This window comes from Aquarana catesbeiana, linkage group LG06, assembly GCF_042186555.1.
Source record: "Aquarana catesbeiana isolate 2022-GZ linkage group LG06, ASM4218655v1, whole genome shotgun sequence".
NCBI lineage: Eukaryota > Metazoa > Chordata > Amphibia > Anura > Ranidae > Aquarana > Aquarana catesbeiana.
This window is the reverse complement of record NC_133329.1, coordinates 250131844-250152583: the sequence shown is the minus strand read 5'-3', so window position 1 is coordinate 250152583 and position 20740 is coordinate 250131844. Positions and strand designations below refer to the sequence as shown.

General features: G+C 42.0%; 1 protein-coding gene across 2 annotated transcripts in view; it reads left to right on the top strand.

The window, feature by feature from the left end:
* Positions 1 to 20740, top strand: part of NAB1 (NGFI-A binding protein 1) — a 64839-nt gene that overhangs the window by 21970 nt on the left and 22129 nt on the right. For both annotated transcript variants that reach the window (XM_073633171.1, XM_073633170.1), the window contains exons 2-5: positions 5002 to 5840; positions 11991 to 12124; positions 14156 to 14207; positions 16942 to 17061. In XM_073633171.1, the coding sequence (XP_073489272.1) occupies positions 5022 to 5840; positions 11991 to 12124; positions 14156 to 14207; positions 16942 to 17061 (1125 nt within the window). In that variant the 5' untranslated portion in view covers positions 5002 to 5021. The remainder of the gene's footprint in view (positions 1 to 5001; positions 5841 to 11990; positions 12125 to 14155; positions 14208 to 16941; positions 17062 to 20740) is intronic.

Sequence of the window (20740 nt, the reverse complement as noted above, 5' to 3'; positions counted from 1 at the left end):
CCCTGGCTGCTGCCTCTTCAGCTGAAGGGTGAGCAGTTGGGGGTGGTAAAAATGCGTCTCAACTTGGTGGCTTTACTGTCCTGCAAACTCACGTGGTTCACATCCTTTGCCATACACACAGCATACAGCCTTTGGTTCACATCTGTGTGGCTGTATGCTGTGTGTATGGCAGCATTTCAATAGGTTTCCCAACCTGCAGAAATGCAGGTAAAGCAGTCCCCAGTCTTTTTTTTTTAAATCTTGCCACACTGAAAACGCAAATATTTGCCAATGTGTGGGGTTACCATTAATAATTGATAGCACCCCTGCATATATGCTAAAGAACAGCACATTTATCTGCGTGTCTGGAACGCATGCGATTTTGCATTCCCTGACATGCAGTAATGCAGTGCCTCAAGACTGAAAATACTTTTCAAGGGCGCGGTCACTGGAAAAAGGTTGAGAAACACGGAACTAGAGAACATCTCCCCTCTTTGTTATAGGGATAACTAGAGGTGGAGTTGTTCTGTTGTCCAAATCAGGAGTAATGCCGCTTACACACAGGCGGATTTTTCGACCGGACTGGATCAGACGGAATTTTCGACGGACTTTTGACGGACTTCCGACGGACTTTTGAACGAACGGACTTGCCTACACATGATCACACCAAAGTCCGACGGATTCGTACGTGATGACATACACTGGACTAAAACAAGGAAGTTGATAGCGATAGCCAATAGCTGCCCTAGCATGGGTTTTCGTCCGTCGGACTAGCATACAGACGAGCGGATTTTTTGACCGGACTCGAGTCCGTCGGAAAGATTTGAAACATGTTTCAAATCTAAAGTCTGTCAGATTTTTAACCGAAAAAGTCAGCTGCAGGTCCGATGGGGCCCCCACACGGTCGGATTGTCCGATTCGGTCCGTAGGACCAGTCTGGTCGAAAAGTCCGCCCGTCTGTACACGGCATAAGAAGCCTAGGGTTACAGTGCTGCATAGACACATTGGGGGTTATTTACTAAAAGCAAATCCACTTTGCACTGCAAATGCATTTGGAAGTGCAGTCGCTGTAGATCCGAGGAGGACATGCAAGGAAAATAAAAAACAGCATTTTAGCTTGCACATGATTGGATGATAAAATCAGCAAAGCTTCTACTTATTTCAGATCTACCCTTTAGATTTAGAGAGACTGCACTTCCAAGTGCACTTTCAGTGCAAAGTGGATTTGCCTTTTGTAAATAACCTGCATTATCTCCTTGGTCAGAGAATGTGATACTGACAGGATCACCAGATAAAGATAAAGGAAAAAAAGCCTGAAGAAAAAACAATGCAGCCACCACATCTGAAGGCTGGCCATAGATGCCTTGTTTTTTTGTTTTTTTTTTGATCAGCCCTGAAAAATGAACAGATTGCCCCATCCACACAGTCAAGGTGAATGGAAGAATCCTCTCCGCTATCCCATTGTATTCTGACAGCGGGACTCCTCCGCTGTCAGAATATACTGATCAGCGGCTGAATGCCAACAGTCTCATAGAATTGAAGTCAATTGTTAGATCCACTTCTGCCAAGCGGGAACAACCATAAATGGATCGAAATTCTGCCGTTTCAGCATTTTTGGGCAACCTAAGGACTGGTGTGCTACAATTTAAAATTTTTGGTTTTGGGTTTAGAAGCTCTTTAACGCTGTGAAAAGGAAGAATGAGCCAACACTTTCCTTCTGCTGAAGAATATTCCAATTATATAGTTCTCCCAGATCGTTCTCTTAGGCAGACTGAAAAGATATTGAGAGATTGAACATAGGCGCTGTCACAAGAACTGTTTTTACATGAGAAAAATACAGCCTATTTGAAGGAGTAGTATCGGAATAGAAACAAACACACATACTCTGCTCCATGCTGCATCATTGGTCTGAGGCTGCAGCTGACCCCCCGCTGGCTCTAGTCGGAGAACTGAATGATCACACGACCACTGATCACTCTGTTCAGAATTTGCTGGGAGCTAAGAACAGTGACTGACAGTCACTGCTCCATGGTCTGCCCCTCAATGGAGTGCTGGGCTGGGGAGGGGCAATCGCAGCTTGCTCCTGCTATCAGATGCATGCTGAGAGGCTGAGTCAGGCATCCAAGTGAATCCTGACAATATGGTCGGGATCCTTCAAGGACTTGGAGCAGCTCTGTGATATCAGCTTTGTGGCATCAGCCCCGAGCGGGCTAAAGGCTGCTGTCAGCTGATTCTGGACAGGAGAGCAAAAATAAGTGCACTCGTGACCCAGAAGAGAAGTATGGCCAAAAACTTTGACCATGTTTCTCACTATTTTTGAATTAAATTAAATGTTACGCCACGTAGGGAATTTATTCCATTATAAAGTTACTGATGAGTGATAAATTACACTATACTAACTACAGAGATAGGAGAATGGATATGTTTGGAAATCCTCTTGTGCATGCCCTAAGTGAGTGGGTGGATTATGTTAGATCTGTGTGAAGGATTCCTGAAGAAAATTTTAGTCACAACGTAGCGTAAATCTACATTTTCAAAAACAGTGGAGCACTGGTACACATTTATCAAAGTTGAAATTTTAATATGAAATCTATTTCTCTACAAATTTTCTGCCCTTGCTATTAACCAAATTTATAACATGAAGGACCTTTATATATTGTGAGGTGACTCCAGAATTATTCTGTAAGGTAAGGCCAGTCAAATTCCCCTTGGGACCCCTGAAAAAATCATATTTTCTTATGTAATTTATATGCTTCCATTGACTAATTGAGAAATTGCAGTTCATGTCATGTGGTTATCAAGCAGTGCCAAAACTATCATTGTATAATGTACTGTGTCCATTTAAGAGTTATTAAGTTTGGAATATAATACACACTGAAATTTATATTGTAGTGGGGACAAAATTGTTATTGTTAACTGTAACAAATGAACCATTTCTGGCTACTATCTGCTTGAGTCTGGATGGTTTATGACATTGATGTCCAGTTGTATCCAATTTGTCCTCACATTATAATAAGCTATGAAGCTACAAAATATCATGTTCAGCAATTTGATTTGTTCTGTAAGAAATCACATGAAAATACTATTTATGTTTTCTAGAAGACTACCAACTAACAAAATCAGGGAGGCCAAGTCTCGAATTATTCTGCTATGTTATGTGCCTGGGTTCATCCATCCATCCAGCCTCATGTAGTAGCAACACATCTTGTGAGGAAGCCATTCTCAATCAGGGTTTCATGGAACCCTATGCTTCCTCCAGAGGTTGCCTGCATAGTTCCTGTGCCAGTGGCATTTGGCAAAGCCAGAACATCTCACCAGTTATCCTTTTAGCTATCTATAAGTGTGGCTTTCTGACTATCACTGTAAAAGTTGAATTCTTTCTAAAAGTCCCCAATGTAAGTTGCATTTTCCCCATTGCCCCCTGGTGATTTGGTTTTAGCAGGTGTTCCCTAAGACCTGAAACTTATTTTACGGGTTCCTCTGGGATAAAAAAAAAGTTGAGAAGGGCCGATCTGAGGGCTGGATAGTGTGGTGGTGGTTATCAGTGTGAATGATAATGTAAAAACTTGAAACCTGCAGGAATTGGTACTTGCATCTTTAACCAGTTGTTGACCATCCAAAAGTGTAATATAAAACCTGCAGTGTTACTGGTATGTTCAATATAATTACTTGTAAAGTTGCACATGTATGTTATTCGGGAGCCTCTTTTTGGTCCTACTCATTTTAATATAAAATGATTTGCCACCTTCTCCAGAGTCTCTCTGGAACTTCTCTTGAACTTCCTTCCTCAACTTGTACAGCTATTTCCTACTCTGTCTGTCTTTAGGCGAATCGTGAAAACGCATCTCTTTAGGCAAGCCTATCTCGTCTCTAGATAGCAACTGAATTTTTCTTTCGCAATCAACTCATCTCCCCGCAGTTACCTTTTTTATAACTTACCCTTCATTTTACATTGTACGCTTTCACAAGCAAGGCCACCCTTAAGCTGGGTACAGACGAGCCGAAAATTGGATGAAAATCATCAAGAAATGGTTCAGCAGGAACTGGTCAACTTTCGTCCCATGTGTACAGCTCTTTGTCAGACAGAAGCCGACTGGCTTCTGTCGAACTATTATGCTGACGAACCAACAGCGCTGGCAGCCATTAGGGCAGTCCCCCTGTCAGAACACAATAGATCAGTGGGGAGATAGCTGTAAAGATGTGTTGGTACAGTGATCTGTATGTTTTTTTTTTTTTTTTTATTTCCGCTGAGCCCGCTGGGTTGATTGAAAAATAACTTCCCGTGTGTATCCAGCATAACCCTCTTGTCTTGAATTGTATTGTTATTGTACTGGCTCCCTTTATTTTGGAAAGCTCTGTGCAAACTGTTGGTGCTGTATAAATCTTGTACAATAAAATGATAACCCTAAATCTTATCCCGACAAGTTGGTCATTCATTCTCACATAAGCATGTGTTTGGAATTGGGTTGGGGTAAGGGCAGTGCCATTCTTCTTGTTAAATCAAATATAGGTGAAATTGTAATGTTCATACTAGAGCACTTGTGTAGCATTAATGTTGTGCGAGCACTTCTCAAGCACCAATTCTGTGTTCAATGTCCCCTTTAAAGTGGCTCCCCAAAGACCTATAAATAACGTTCTTTTGCCAAGAATGAAACTGGCAGGCAAAAGTACATCCAGCTGTTATCGCAAACAAAACTTAGGGATTTTTGTCTTCCGCTTCTCGGCTCCTGATCTACATTCAACACCAATGCAACAAGCTTCCACATTTGGAGTTGCCAGGAAAATATCTCTATTACATCATCCCATTTTCTCTAGGTTAAGGGGACAGTGCAGCAGCAACAAATGAAACTGACACATGTTCTTTACTTCCGGCAACAGTAGATCTGGCTCATACTGATATCAGCTACCAATAGGTCATAAGGGATTTTGGTTAGACTTGAATGTCCATTTAATTTTTGCCCTGCTTTTGGCTTGTGCACTAAATTGTAAAATATTTTACATAAAGGCTTATTATTGTTTCAGGTTTATCCTGCTGATCAAAGATGGCAACTACATTACCGCGAACTCTAGGGGAACTTCAACTTTACAGGATACTACAACGAGCAAACCTCTTGTCTTACTTTGATGCCTTTATACAGCAGGGGGGAGATGATGTCCAGCAGCTCTGTGAAGCAGGGGAAGATGAGTTTCTTGAGATAATGGCACTTGTTGGAATGGCTAGCAAACCACTACATGTTAGAAGACTACAGAAGGCCTTAAGAGATTGGGTTACCAACCCTAGTCTCTTTAACCAGCCTTTAACATCATTACCTGTCAGCAGCATTCCAATTTACAAACTTCCAGAAACATCACCTTCTTTGTTGGGACTTAACTCCAGCAGTTATGAAAGGAACAATAATACTAGAGAACCACATCTGAAAATTCCAAAGTGTGCAGCAACAACATGTGTTCAAAGTGTGGGTTCCAGCAAATCAGAAGGCATGTGTAGTTCCCCGTTGCAGGTTAGCAGTGAAGCCAGGCACTGGCAAAGTCATCAAACTACAGAGAGTGAACACAGCCTATCTCCAGCTGATCTTGGCTCTCCAGCGTCACCTAGAGACACATCTGAGACCTTGGATGCTGCTGCTGCTCTGTCTGTAGCTGAGTGTGTTGAGAGAATGCTACCTTCATTACCAAAAAATGACTTGAATGAGGTTAAAGAACTATTAAAAAATAACAAAAAGTTGGGAAAGATGATCGGGCATATCTTTGAAATGACAGACGAGGACCCTCGCAAAGAAGAAGAAATACGAAAGTACAGCGCAATATATGGCAGGTTTGACTCTAAAAGGAAAGATGGGAAGCACTTAACTCTACATGAGGTAATCAATAATATGTTTTATTTTTCATTCCTTTAAGATTAGTGTAGTTATCTATCAAAACGTACAGTGTATTTTACAGGAAATAGAGACATATAATTCTATGACCTTCTAAATTTCTAGGCTACACGGGTGTTTTCTGGGTGATCTTTGGTCATTTTATGATTAGTTCATTTTTTGTTTTTTTGTTTTGTGGCTTACTCAACTAAAGAAATTGCCATGTAACTCAGCCATTCTCAACTAGGGTTCTATGGAACCCTAGGGTTTCTGCAGTGGTGGATAGGGGTTCCTTGAGTTCTGGCTAACTGACCTCCCATCTGATGGTTCCTGCATAGCTCCAGGTCCAACATTTCTTGGCAAAGCCAGCAGCATGACTGCAAAGGTGTCATTCTGGTCAACCTGTAAGGGGGCATTCTTCCCACTTACCACCAACCAGTGTAAAGGGATTTTCCTAATGACTTCCAATGGGCTAATCTTACCAGGGGTTCCCTGAGACCTGAGAAACTATTTCAAGGGTTCCTCTGGGGTAAAAAGGTTGAGAAAGGCTGATGTAACTTAAAGCTAAACAGCAACTCCAGGCAACAACTGAAATTAAACAGGCAGTTGAAAGATAAAACACGTAAATTATGTATATATTTTGTGTAATTTCTACATAGATTATTCATGGCGTTTTCGCATGACATTGGAGACCAAGAAATGGCTACACAACATAATTGTTTTACTGGTAGGCCATGACTATTATTACTCCTTTTACAAGACTTTCTTTTTTTACTTTGGTGTAAAGGAAAATTATTTCATACTTTCAGTAAACATTCATTTAAAAAAGAAAGAAAGTTAAAGGACCAGAATCTAACCCACCTTCAGAGTTATTATATTAAGCAGACTGCCCCAGAAATGGTACATGGAGAAAGAAAGCCATGCAGAGATTAAAGCTGGCCATACACTATTAAAATTTAGTTTGAATAATCTAAATGTTGTTCCTCTACAGTTGGGTTATGCCCACAGAGATCTGGTACCTTGTGAGTGATACCATGTGCCAGGTGATTGGACTGTGCAGGTCATTAAAGAGGAAGTAAACCCTGATGGGTTTACTTCCTCTTTGTTTCCCTGCAAAGGTAAAGCATAATGGGCTACTATGCATCGCATAGTAGCCCATTATGTGTCACTTACCTGCAGGAGCCTGCGATGTAACCGCTGTCCCTTCTGCTACAGAGTGTCCATCTTCTTTCCAGGTATCGTGGCTCTGGCGCTGTGATTGGCCGGAGCCGCGATGACGTCACTCCCACGCAGGCGCACGGGAGCTGCCACTAACGGCATATCGATATTAGCAGCGGCATGCTCAGTGCCTGTCTTTTTGAAAATATCTCCTAAACCATGTAGGTTTAGGAGATATTTCTTGGACCTACAGGTAAGCCTTAATCTAGGCTTACCTGTAGGTCAAAGTGGTCTGTAAGGGTTTACAACCACTTTAATGGCCCACTGTACAACACATGAGTGTTCAGTAGTGAGAGCCAGTGCCTCCTCACAATTATTCCTGTCTTCCTCCAGCCAATCCTATGCCCCACAGCAGCTGCATAGGTTGCAGCTGGATCGCTTTTCAGGGGGTGACTGGGAGGCCCTATGTCACCTTCTTCTCACTTTACCTTGAAAATACCAAATCACTACGCTACAGCCGTGTGCATTGCTTGTGGAGCTGCCCTAATTGGTTGTGTTCGGCAGGAGAACTGCTTGCCAAATGTGACAGGGAACATAATTTTTGCTGCAGCATGTGTACAACCCTAAGTGGCTGTGTGTCTTTGTTTGGATGGGTGGCCTGCTTTTCCTTTCTGGCCACACATCGGAACAAGCCGTTAAGCCTTGCTCAGGCATCCCAAGTCTCCCACGAGGTGCCAGAGTCTCCCGCATTTCTGTGGCGGCTCCCTCACACCCGCAAGCGCCTCGCAATCTCCCGGGAATGATCGGTGCGGTGGGGAACAGCTGTGAACACTGATCCCCTTTGTGTAGATTTTTAGCTGACATCCGCTTCTCCTTCTCTCCCTTCCGCGGCTGTCAGCTAAAAAGCTATACAGGGAGATTGGTGTTTACAGCTGTCCCTCCCGCCGCACTGATCATTCCCAGCTGTTTCCTGTTTGCTCGTCCTCCGGCCCCCTCCGTGTCCTTCTGCGCCCCCCGTTCTCCTCCGGTCCCCGTGTTCTCCTCTGCCCCTCCTGTCCTTTAAGTTGACCCCTAATATCTCACCAAAGCCCCCAGAAAGTATAAAAAAAATGATTAAAAATTAAAAAACTACTGACACCACTCCCCCCTGCCCTACCAACACTGTCCACTGCCCCAACCCCCTCCCCCCAAAAAGCATTGTGACATTTTTTTTAAACAATTTAAATTGTAAACAAATCAAAATGTAAAAAAAAAAAAAAACAGACATCGTTCACTGCCACATACCCCCCACCCCCTTACCCAGAAACACTGTGAAAAAATATTGAAAAAGTGATTTAAAATTTTTTTTGCTGCGGGGGAGCAGGTGCGGAGGGCCACCTCCCTGAAATGAGTTTGCCTTTTCCCTGAAATTAGTTTTTGCAGGTTGGATGGGGTTGCTTGCTTTACTTTTAGTTTCTTATCCAGGCATATCATGTATTCCCCTATTCTTTTTTTGGTTGATAATCTAGTGATCTTTAGGGCCCATTCACGCCAGATTCAACTGAATACATTTTTGACCGCATTCCAACTACACGGACAGTCCAAAATCCGGGTTATCCCATAGGCATAGTTTACACTATTACAGTGCAGTGCAGTGCAGTGAAAAAGTACAGCATATTGCATTTTTCCGCAGCACAAACATGCAAAATGCGTGCTAACACATGTAAATGCACGCAAATGTACATAAAAGCCCAAAGAAAGAAAGAAGAAGGAAGTGACCTCCCAGGACAAATGTGGATGGAAAAATGCATTTCAACAGCATGTAAATGTGCATTAAAAAACACACAGTAGATGTGCAGTTTCTGGTGTGAATGGGCCCTAAACCATCCCTGCTTTTGACACTGCATACTCCTAGGTTACCTCTCACTTACAGGAAACCTAAAAAATGGAGGTACTAAGAAGTTTCTGACAGCCACCAATTATCTAAATCCCTGCCTTGGAGGCTTGAATGTGATCTGTGATGTGAAAAGCAGAAAAAGTGTGTTATGCCGCGTACACACAATCGGACATTCCGACAACAAAATCCATGGATTTTTTCTCGACGGATGTTGGCTCAAACTTGTCTTGCATACACACGGTCACACAAATCTTGTCGGAAATTCCGAATGTCAAGAACGCGGTGACGTACAACACGTACGACGAGCCGAGAAAAATGAAGTTCAATAGCCAGTGCGGCCCTTCTGCTCGCTCCGAGCATGTGTGGAACTTTGTGCGTCGGAATTGTGTACACACGATCGTAATTTACGGATTTTGTTGTCGGAAAATTTGAGATCCAGATCTCCAGATTTTTGATGGAAATTCCGATGGAAAATTTCCGATGGAGCCTACACACGGTCGGAATTTCCAACAACAAGCTCCCATCATACATTTTACGTCGGAAAATCCGACCGCGTGTATGGGGCATTAGGGCTCACTCACGTGGGATTTAACTCACAGCTTCGGTTGAATTCAGCATATCCCTGTGGCTGGATCCACAGGCGGATGCTGACACTTGAAGCTGCTCATCCTGTACAAAAGCAATGACAATGACTAACAGCCACGTCCCCTGGATGCAAGCAGCACGTGTCCAAGGGAAGTCTCTTTTCTCTAACCTCAGATAACCATTATATGTGCAATTACAACCCCAGTTACAAAAAAAGGTAGGAAGCTGTGTAAAATATACATAAAAACAGAATGCAATGATTTGCAAATCTCATAAACGCATATTTTATTCACAATATAAAAATAGAAGCCATCAAATGTTTAAAATGAGAACATTTATCATTTTAAGACAAAAATAAAGCAATTTTGAAATCAATGGCAGCAACACGTTTCAAAAAAGTTGGGACAGGGCAACAAAAAGCTGGCAAAGTAAGTGGTTCTAACAAGGAAGAGTTGAAAGAACATTTTGCAACTAATTAGATTAATTGGAAACAGGCCAGTAACATGATTGGGTATAAAAAGGTCATCTTAGAGAGTCAGAGGGGTTGATTTACTAAAGGCAAATAGACTGTGCACTTTACAAAGTGTATTTGCACCAGAGCTTAGTAAATGACCAAAAGCTCTGCTGACTTTCATCATCCAATCATGTGCAAGCAAAAATGCTTTTTTTTGTAAATTTTCCTTTCATGTGATTGGGTATTCTTTGCAAAGTGAAGCTTTACCTAATTTACTAAGCTCTGGAGCAACTGCTCTTGTAGAGTGCAACTGCACTTTCTATAGTGCACAGTCTATTGGCCTTTAGTAAATCAACCCCAGAGTGTCTCAGAAGTAAAGATGGGCAGAGGTTCACCAATCTGTGAAAAGCTGCGTCTAAAGATTGTCAAACAATTTCAGAATAATGTTCCTCAATGTAAAATTGCAAAGACTTTAAATATATCACCAGTTACAGTAAATACGAGGGGTCTTCAAAAAGTTTCCGCACTTTTTTTATATGTAATAGAGTTGAAAAAAGTACAGAAACTTTTTGAAGAACCCTCGTAATACCATCAAAAGATTCTGGAAATCTGGAGAAATCTCTGTGTGCAAGGGACAAGGCTGAGATGCAATATTGGATGCCCATAATCTTCAGGCCCTCAGATGGCACTGCATTAAAATAGCATGATTCTAGGACATCACTGCATTGGATCAGGAATACTTCCAGGAATGTGTCTGTGAACACAGTTTGTTGTGCCATCCAAAAATGCATGATCCAGACAAACTGCCTTCTTCTCTAGGCCAAAGCTCATTTAAAATGGTCTTTTGCAAAGTGGGAAACTGTTCTGTGGTTAGACGAATCAAAATTTGACATTCTTTTTGGCAAACATGGGACTAAAGTGGAGAGGGACTTTACAGCCTGTTATCAGCGCTCAGTTTAAAGCCTGCATCTCTGATGGTATGGGGGGCATAAGTGTGCATGGAATGGGCAGCTTGCACTTCTGGAAAGGCATCATCAATGTTGAAAGATATATCCGGGTTTTCTGGAATTGGGGTTGTACATCCAGACAGCTGCGGCTGCTGTTATCCTGGCATTGTCATGTACAGGCTGAGTGGCTACAACTATCCATGTTCTACCTGTGAATCCAGGAACATGAAATGCTGGATTCTTGTCACAGCTGTGAGTTACTATTATGTGTATGTATGGATGTGAGTTGAGGGTCCTTGAGGGCAGGGATTGATGTGAATGTACTATATATACATATATATATATATATATACATATATGTAAAGTGCTGCGTAAATGGATGGCACTATATAAGTACCTATAATAAATAAAGAATAAATAAATAGGTCGTAAAAAGCACAGACTCAAGCATGTACGCTCCGACTGTCCTACCGACCCTGTATAGGGCAGCATATTGTAAAAATGGAGGGAGTTACTGCAAGGGATACTCTTTTCTCCTACCCTTTTAGGAAGACTTCGGGCAGGGCACGTAAGGTGCTGGGAATTATTTCTCTTTGGCCTTCTCCTGGCAGTGAACAGACCTCTGATGGTACAGAGAATTGAACTGTGATGACTTCAGTTCTGCTCTCTGCTAGAGCTGGGCGATTTTCTCCAAAAAAAAATCAGCGATTTTTAAAAAAAAAACTTGATTCACGATTCGAATCGAGTTTTTTTTTTCCGATGGACACCGCTCCGGTCCTGCGGAGCTGCGGGCAGGAGTTTTTAGGCGAGGCCCGGCTTCGGCCTAGTCCGCGGCGTCCGGCCTCGTGGACTAGGCCGAAGCCGCGGCCTCACCTAAAAACTCCTGCCCGCAGCTCCTTAGGACCGGCGTGGTGTCAGCGTTGGTCCTGGGGAGCTGCAGGCAGGAGTTTCTAGGCGAGGCCGCGGCTTCGGCCTAGTCCGCGGCGTCCGGCCTCGCAGACTAGGCCGAAGCCGCAGCCTCGCCTAAAAACTCCTGCCCACAGGTCCTCAGGACCGGCGCGGTGTTGCCTGAAATTACGTTTTAAATATGTAATGTAAAAAAGCCTCTACATTGAAACTCTTCTTGTGTGTTACAGCTAACAGTGAATGAAGCTGCTGCTCAACTTTGCATGAAGGATCTCGCTTTGCTGACTAGAAGAGATGAACTTTTCACACTAGCAAGACAAATTTCCCGGGAAGTAACATACAAATACACATACAGAACTACAAAGTAAGAATTAAATTGATGTGGTAAATAGTTGCTCCTCCCCCCCTTCATCCAAATAGTGTATTATGTTAGACGGTATTTACAATATACAGTATATAGCCACAAATGCAGACGTTATATTACAATATCTATAAAACCACAGCATAGTAGGGAATAGGTCCACTGAAAAAAAAAAGCCCCCTGCCTTGTACAGTATATCTGGTTGTTTAAACGGAAACAAAGTGAGATGGTCATTTTTGATCGATTTCTGTGGTAGAGCTAAATAAGTTGATGTGGTTTGAGTATGATTTGAGAGGGCAGATCCTAAAATTCCCTTCTTTCTAAATTCCTAACTGACTTATATTGTAGGTTGGCAACCGAAAAGGCTCTGCAGTGAATATTTTAAAGTGTCCATAAGCATGTTGATGATGATTACATGAGTATGACCAGCTGATCTTAGGGGAGAACTTGTTTGGCTTTGTTGGAGTTTCCTAGCCGATTGGTGCTTTTCACAAGGAATTAGGCAGGCACAGTAAGCATGCACACCAGGCAATACCAGAATGCCTGTTAATCCATAAAGTGTTTTAATCATGCATAATCCAGCCTTTCTTTGACCAGAAAACATTTTTTTTTATCAACTTCTCCTTAGCAGCTATAGAAGGCTGTGCTGCTAATATACAACCTATCCTCTAATCTCAGTTATAAAACCTCATTGCAGAGATAGTTCCCTCCTAAACACATTGATGGAGATCTTCCCAAAATGTAATTATGGATTATCTTCCTTTAACAAATATGCACACATGGATAGCCACAAATCAGAGAGCAGAGGAGAGCTGTCTGATCTGTGAATACAGTTGTTTGGTGTGATGTTCATTCCTGCTTATTAATATGATTTGTTTGTTTTTAGCTTAGCGTTGTATCATCTGTCTTGAGACTGCAATTGGAATCTTGCGATATCCTCTTTCTTTCTGTTTAAACTGTGTTTGATTCTAATAAGGGAAGGGGCCAGTAATGACATTTCTTTGAAGGAGAGCTTGGTTCCTGTGAGCAATTTTTCCCCCATAAAAAGCAAGCTGGTATTCATTTGGAATATTCTACTGAATATGAAGTGAGAATTACCCTTGATTTCTAATTTGGTTATATTTAATATTCGCCATACCCATTACAACCTGATTCTGCCTCCACTCTGTGTACAATCTACTTTAGATTTACCAAAAGTATGTAATAAGACCTACCTAAACTATCCATTCAACTTGAATCCAATGAAGCAGACTAGTATAAAGTTGTTGGTAAATTTAAAGGAGCTTGTATAGTTTGCAATGTGTGTGTGGTAAGGTAAAAGTGTAAGTTGTTTTCTTCTATAATGCAGAAATTAATATATGGAGAATCCGTCTATTATTCCTGCACTTGTGCAGTTCCTTCTTCTACTAATAAACCATAGTCAGCTGTTGATTCCTTGCCCGCTTGTTGCCTTTTCTGGCTACTATTGGCTTCCTGATGAGAAACATTTGCTCCGCGGCCTTCTAATGAGATACTTTTGCTCCTCCCTGGATGGATGGTGGGTATCAGCTACAAGTGAGATGGTGCACTCGACCAAATTATACATGTCTAGCTAAAATACTGTCTGCTCAGTGCTTGCAGTAATGCACACCAGCTTTCAAGATTGGCAAGGCCTGGTCTGGGTTCTGGAGTTTGAGGATTTTTAGAGTTTTGGGTCAGATGAAGCTTCCAACCCTAGGTCCACATTCTGTTGACAACCAGAAACTTAATTGTGCAGCTGGGCACAAGCCCTATGTTAGAGAGCTGACAAGTGTTCAGGGCTCCACCCAGTACTGTCCAGTACTGTCTGAAGGAACATAAGGGCAGAACAGCAGTGCTACAAGAGAAAGCCAGGAGGCTGAATTATCTGTGAAGGGGAAACCCTTTCATTTTTTTAACTTTAAAAAAAGAAAAAACAAATGGACAAGAAAGCGCTGAAAATAACATTTTACTAGTGACTGCATCCTTATATATATATATATATATCTTACATTTTTCCATTTCTTCTGTTGCCAGGTCCAAATATGAAGATAGAGACGAGCTATCGCCTAAGAGGATTAAAACTGAGGTAATGTGTAGTATTTTTGTAGTCTGCCTTTAGATATTTGCTCGTGATTGTGAGGGTTGCATTGATGACTTTTATTTTCTAACAGGAAGCATTCCATTTTTTAATCATACTGTACTTGCACTTTTTTGATTTTATTCGTAATGAAGAACAAGATGACATCAAATGGTTTAAAGTGGAAGTCCATGCTAAAACTAAAACCCCTGCATCTATAGACACCCATGAACCTAAAATAGCCCTGTAAAGAAAAAATGAGTATACATACCTTTTTTGAAGCCGATCCGACCCGATCCGACCCGATTTCCAGCGGCAGAAGCTCTGCAGAAGACACGGCCAGCAATGGCTGTGAAATGAATGGGAAGTGACATCAACCATAGACTTACTATGGGGCTTCCGTTGTCAGACGTATCCTCTGCACCCACCTCCACAGCGAAGCCGCGGCTGACAGCTCAGCATGGGATCGGGTCGGATCAGCTTCAGAAAAGGTATGTCAACTCATTTTTTCTTTACAGGGCTAGTGTTACATCGTGGTTGTCTATAGATGCAGGGATTTTAGTTTTAGCATGGACTTCCACTTTAAAACAGAATCTTCTTTAAACCTATGCTATACACATCGTTCTTTAGTAGTCCGGAGCATTGAAAGTCCCTCAACAAATGGCTCATGACTGAGTTTGGTCTTACTCGATCAACTGCTGCATTCTGTAGGATGCGTAACTATAGTTGGTTGCATAATTTATATAACTTTATTAAGTTGTGTGTAAAAGTAACTGTGTGTGTAAATGAACAAATATCCAAATGTGAAACAAAAAAAATGTATAAATAAAAAATAATAAATGTGTGACGAATCTGCAAATTAACTCAAAGGTGATTCTAAAGTAAGGGACGCAGCACACTGTACAGTCTCAGGATAAATAACATTCAAATAGATTGTAAACACATATGGGTGCGCTGTCCCTTTAAATCATATTTCATAGTATTCTCATTGCCTTATTACATACAATGCCAATGTTAACACCAAACAGTGGTTGTGCCCATACATAAATAGTAAAAAAGTCCACATAAATATTAACTGCTGTTATATAGAATCCTTACAATACGTGAACTAGAAGGACCAGCAATCCTTGTCATGATCCCCATGCTCCTTCACAAGACATTAAACTTTTATCTGCTTACCAGAACTTTTGACCCCCGATAGAGGTCAACATCGCTTAAGCCTGGGTTAGGCACAACAGTCACCTGGTCGTACCGCAGCACAGACAGCCAGCTCCACAGCCTCCTAATTGTAACAGTAGATACAGGTACTAGATGCTGCAACTTCACAACAAACTCATGCCCAAATACAGCACATGCTGCAGTTCACCAAAAAGACAAAGGAAATGGAGGAACCATAGTGCATTACCTCAATGAAACCAGTGTTTATTTAGGAGCAATTGTACTCACAAAAGGAAAAGTGATCAACAGCATAAAATCAACTCAGTGTGCTGCCCGACCAAGCATGCATGCACAATGACATCAGCGCCAAAGTCCCAACCCTACGCGTTTCGTCCTCGTAGACAGGGCATTTTTTTGTACACAATTAATCAGTAAGTAGGCTGTTTTTAAATCTAGTGGTGCATCAATATGACTTGGTAGAGTTCTGTAGTTGTACACAAGCTTTTCGCATGTGAAATATTGTAACATACAGTAGTTTACAAGTATGGCCATTTAGGGTAACAAAAGCCATAGCTGCATCTGTGGAGAACATGCTTGTTGGTTGATGGGCTATAGATTTACCTTAGAGTAGATGGGACTCTTTAAATGGAAACCAATATATTTTTGGGTCAGTTATAATAGCGCAGAAGATTCTGTTTTCTTTAAAGTGGAATTCCTGGATATAACTGGATATAATCTTAAAACTGCCCACACCCACCTTGTAAGACCTATACAAACTACCCTGTGGAAGAAAGATGCATATACCTACCTATTCTCAGGCCGCTCTGGTCTAGTCCCGCAATCTCCTCTATGTCAGCCAGCACCAACTACAGGGGAGAGGAGAGATGGCTCAGACAACAACTGGAATGCCTGAGCAGTGAAGTCACCCACAGGCTTACTATGGGCCATGTGTTGATGGTGCAACCACCTCTTCTCTGAAGCCGCTGCTAGCTGACAGAAGGGGGCTGATCAAGTGACTGGTTCAAAAGGAGCTTGAAAAAAGGTAAATATACATATCTTTCTTCCACTGGGTAGTTAGTATAGGTGTTAGGAGGTGGAAGGGAGAACTTTTAGGATTAGTTAGTTGTATTCTGGGAATATACTTTAAGAATTGATATGACTAACATAAACCTTAGGAGAAAGACATCTAATAGGGATAAGACACTTTTGTGAATTACTACTCAGACTTGCTTGTGTGTAATTTACAGCTCAAGCTATTGAGTTCTGGAAATAACAGGCTATTTTAACAAACGGGCAAGAACCATATGTAACAACGTGTCTAAAGCACCACCATCTGTTTTAAAAGGAGATTACTGAATATTAATTAGGAGACTCTAATACCCAATAAAAATAGAGAACATATTTTACAAAAGTTTTAAGACCTCAATAAATAAATAAATACAATATATACAGAACCATTATGCACTTCCATTATTCTTTTGGGAAGCACACCTGAATCATTTAAAAAAATATATACTGTATGTAATTCATTCTGGATTTCTTGAAATTTTTATACGTCAATAATGTGGTGCATTACTGTCCACAGGACAGCTTTGCAGATCATCAGGAAACTCTTGCAGCGCTTCATCATCAAATGAAAGCACTAAAAGAACAACTTACAGTGGCTAAAGCTAACGGAGAAGAATCCACAGTTCACAAATTGCAGGTGAGGAAGCCATTTTATGGTGTTATTTGCTGTGCAGCTAATCTATATGTGGTTTATTCAACTGTTCCTTCTTCCTAGCTACAGTTAAAGATAGTTAAAGCTGAACTCCGGACAAAAAAAAAAAAAACATTTTCTTTCATATCCACTGAGGAACACAGGCAGTCTTAATCCTCGGATTATTCTGCCTTCCACCAGAGGATTTGACCCTGGCAACCAAACATTTTGGGCCAGCCCAGGATAACCTCTTTTCCCACCAGCATGTCTCCTTTTTTTCTAGTTTCTTAGGAGGATTGCTGCCCTTTTTTTTAGCTCTTTTTTTTTAAAGCAATAATCTCCAAAATGTGGCCCGTGGGCCAGATGCAGCCCTTTTCTTGTATTTATCTTGCCCTTTGGGCACTATTCCTCCCACTGATACCACCAGTGGGGCAAAATGCCTCCCTCTGGCACCAAATATGGGGCATAATTCTTCACTCTGACACCAACAGTGGGGCACTATTTCTTCTACTTAAATTAATGATAGGGCACAATTCCCCCCACTGACACCAATGACAGGGCACTATTTCCCCCACTGACACCAATGATGGGGTACTATTCCTTCCACTAACACCAACAGTGGGGCATAATTCCTTCCACGGAGACACCAACAATAGGGCACCATTCCTCCCATTGATACCAGTCATGAGTCACTATTCCTCCTCCTACTGACCACAGGTGCTATACAATTGTTTTTCTGTCCACCAAGCCTGAGGCATTTTTTTACAACTATTGATTCTGGGGCAGTTTGTTAAAAAATTTTGGAGACCCCTGCTTGAAAGTCTAAACCGTTTTTTCTAGCATTTTCTTCTCTTCATTTTTTCCTAAATAAAGACTTTACATTTCTGCTAGAGCTGGTCTCTACGATTGCAGCTATCTTTTGCAGATGACTTCAGCCTGGCTTTGGAATGCTAAGTCCAGACCCCGCAGGACTGGATGTTGCAGGGCCAGCCTGGAAGTGACCCTTGGGCACTTTCCTGTTTGTTTAACAAGTTCACCATGGATTGCTTTCCAGGTTCAGCGCCATTGGCATTGCCTTAGCTTTTGCTCTGTCTCTGATGACTCACTCTGTGAGTTTGCCACTCGAGCTGAACACCTGGTCCCACTACCTGGTCCCACTGTTTGTCAGTTCACCACAAAAGGGCTTAATACCAAGGGACTAATCGCTAATGTCATCATCTGGGTGTAGCCTGAAATCATGTCCTCTACCTCTGGAGTCTATGCCATCTTTGGAGCATTCCCTAGCACTGTCGGGTGCCGCTGCCTCCTCTGCCTTTTTTTTTTTACTGCAATCATGCATGAATTTATGGCCCAGATCACACAGTTATTTTGTGACTCTGAAGGCAGAGGCCACAAGTGCTCTCCTTCAAATTCTGTCTCTGAACTGCCAGTGACCTCTGAGCCATCAGCCGCTGAGACTCAGTCTGATTATGAGTCAGGCTACTTTCACACTGAGGCGTGCGGGCGCTGGCGGTACAGCGGTGCTAAATATAGCGCCACTTTACCGTCGTTTTAGCGGCGCTAGCGGGGCGGTTTTTAACCCCCCGCTAGCGGCCGAAAAAGGGTTAAAACTGCCCGCAAAACGCAGCTGCTGCGGCGCTTTGCGGGCGGGTTTGCACCGCTGCCCCATTGTTTTCAATGGGAAGGGGCGCTTTAGGAGCGGTAAATACACCGCTCCTACAGCGCTCCAAAGATGCGGCTTGCAGGACTTTTTAGACCGCCCTGCAAGCACACCGCTCCAGCCCTCGGGGCTTTCACATTGGAGTGCATTGAGCAGCTCTTTCGGGGCGCTTTGCAGGCGCTATTTTTAGCACTTTAGAGCCTGCAAAGCGCCTCAGTGTGAAAGGAGCCTAACTCCAGTCCCTACTGGGCAACCGGACACAGAGAATGCTGCTGCCGGTACGATGTGATTGCTGTGACCAATCACAGCAGATAACATGACAATTGTGCACAATGAATGGCTTTGATTAATAACATTCATTGTGCACAATTGTGTTGATCTCTGTGATTGGTCACACAGTGATCACATGATACAGACAGGGCCAATTACAGCCCTTCTGTATCATGTTATTAGCTGTGGCCAATCACAGCTAACCACAATAGTACACAATGAATGAATCAATTTCATTCAGTACAAATGGTTGCTTATAACAGTGAAATTCAGTGGTATCATAATGTGTAAAAAAAATCCTGATCATTTCTCCAGAGTAGTACAGTGTCACTATGGTAACACTGTATTGGTCACAGTGTGTTTTTTTTTTTTCAAACTCTTTGGTCTTTTTTCGCTTATTTAGCAAAAAATAAAAAACCCTGTGGTGATTAAATAACACCAAAAGAAAGCTCTATTTGTGTGAAAACATTTAATATGGGTACAGTGTTGCGTGACCACGCATGACCATGCATGACCGTGCAATTGTCATTCAAAGTGTGCAAAAAAGAAAAAGCAGAAAATCGGCCTGGGCAGGAAGAGGGTAAAAGTGTCTTGTATTGAAGCGGTTAATTGTTTGTGAAGTAATTTTTTATTATACATTTCAATTTCTTTATCTTCCCACTGGGGAGATTCACCCCCTTCATTTGCCCTGTGACCAGGGCCACCAAGAAGAATATTTTGAGTTGTCATCAGAGCAATAAGTGAGGGAAATATGGAACTGAAAATTGGCCTGGGCAGGAAGGGGGTGAAAGTGCCCAGTATTGAAGTGGTTAAACGGATACCAACTGGATCGCCTCCATGACTTACTGCTTAGAACAGTTTCAGAGGGGCGGATTAAGCCAGTGTTTTCCTATGTTTACTATCACTGGCCTAACCTGCTCCCCTGAAACTGTTCTTAGCAGTTCACATTGCAGATCCATTTGGTATCTGCTTACCTGAATATGCTTAACCACTTCAGCCCCGGAAGGATTTGCCCCCTTCCTGACCAGACCATTTTTTGCGATTCGGCACTGCATCGCTTTAACTGACAATTGCGCGATCGTGTGATGTTGTACCCAAAGAAAATTTATGTTCTTTTTTCCCCACAAATAGAGCTGTCTTTTGGTGGTATTTGATCACCTCTGCTGTTTTTTATTTTTTGCGCTGTAAACAAAAAAAGAGCAACGATTTTGAAAAAAAACACAATATTTTGTAGTTTTTGCTCTAATAACTATCCCCAATTTTTTTTCCTCAGTTTAGGCCAATATGTATTCTACATATTTTTGGTTAAAAAAAAAAAATTGCAATAAGCGTATATTGATTGGTTTGCGCAAAAGTTATAGCTTCTACAAAATAGGGGATACATTTATGTCATTTTTATTATTTATTTATTTTTACTAGTAATGGTGGTGATCTTTATTGGGACTTCGATATTGCGGCCATCAGATCGGACACTTTTGACACTATTTTGGGACCATTGACATTTATACAGCGATCAGAGCTTAAAATAGCTATTGATTACTGTATAAATGACATTGGCAGGGAAGGGGTTAACACTAGGGGGGATTAAGGGGTTAACTATGTTCCCTGGGTGTGTTCTAACTGTAGGGGGATGGGACTGACTAGGGTAAGAGAGAGATCGGTGTTTATACTTAGTAGGAACACACAGTCTCTCTCCTCTCCCTTGAGAGAACCGGGATTTGTGTGTTAACATACACAGATCCCAGTTCTCGCTCT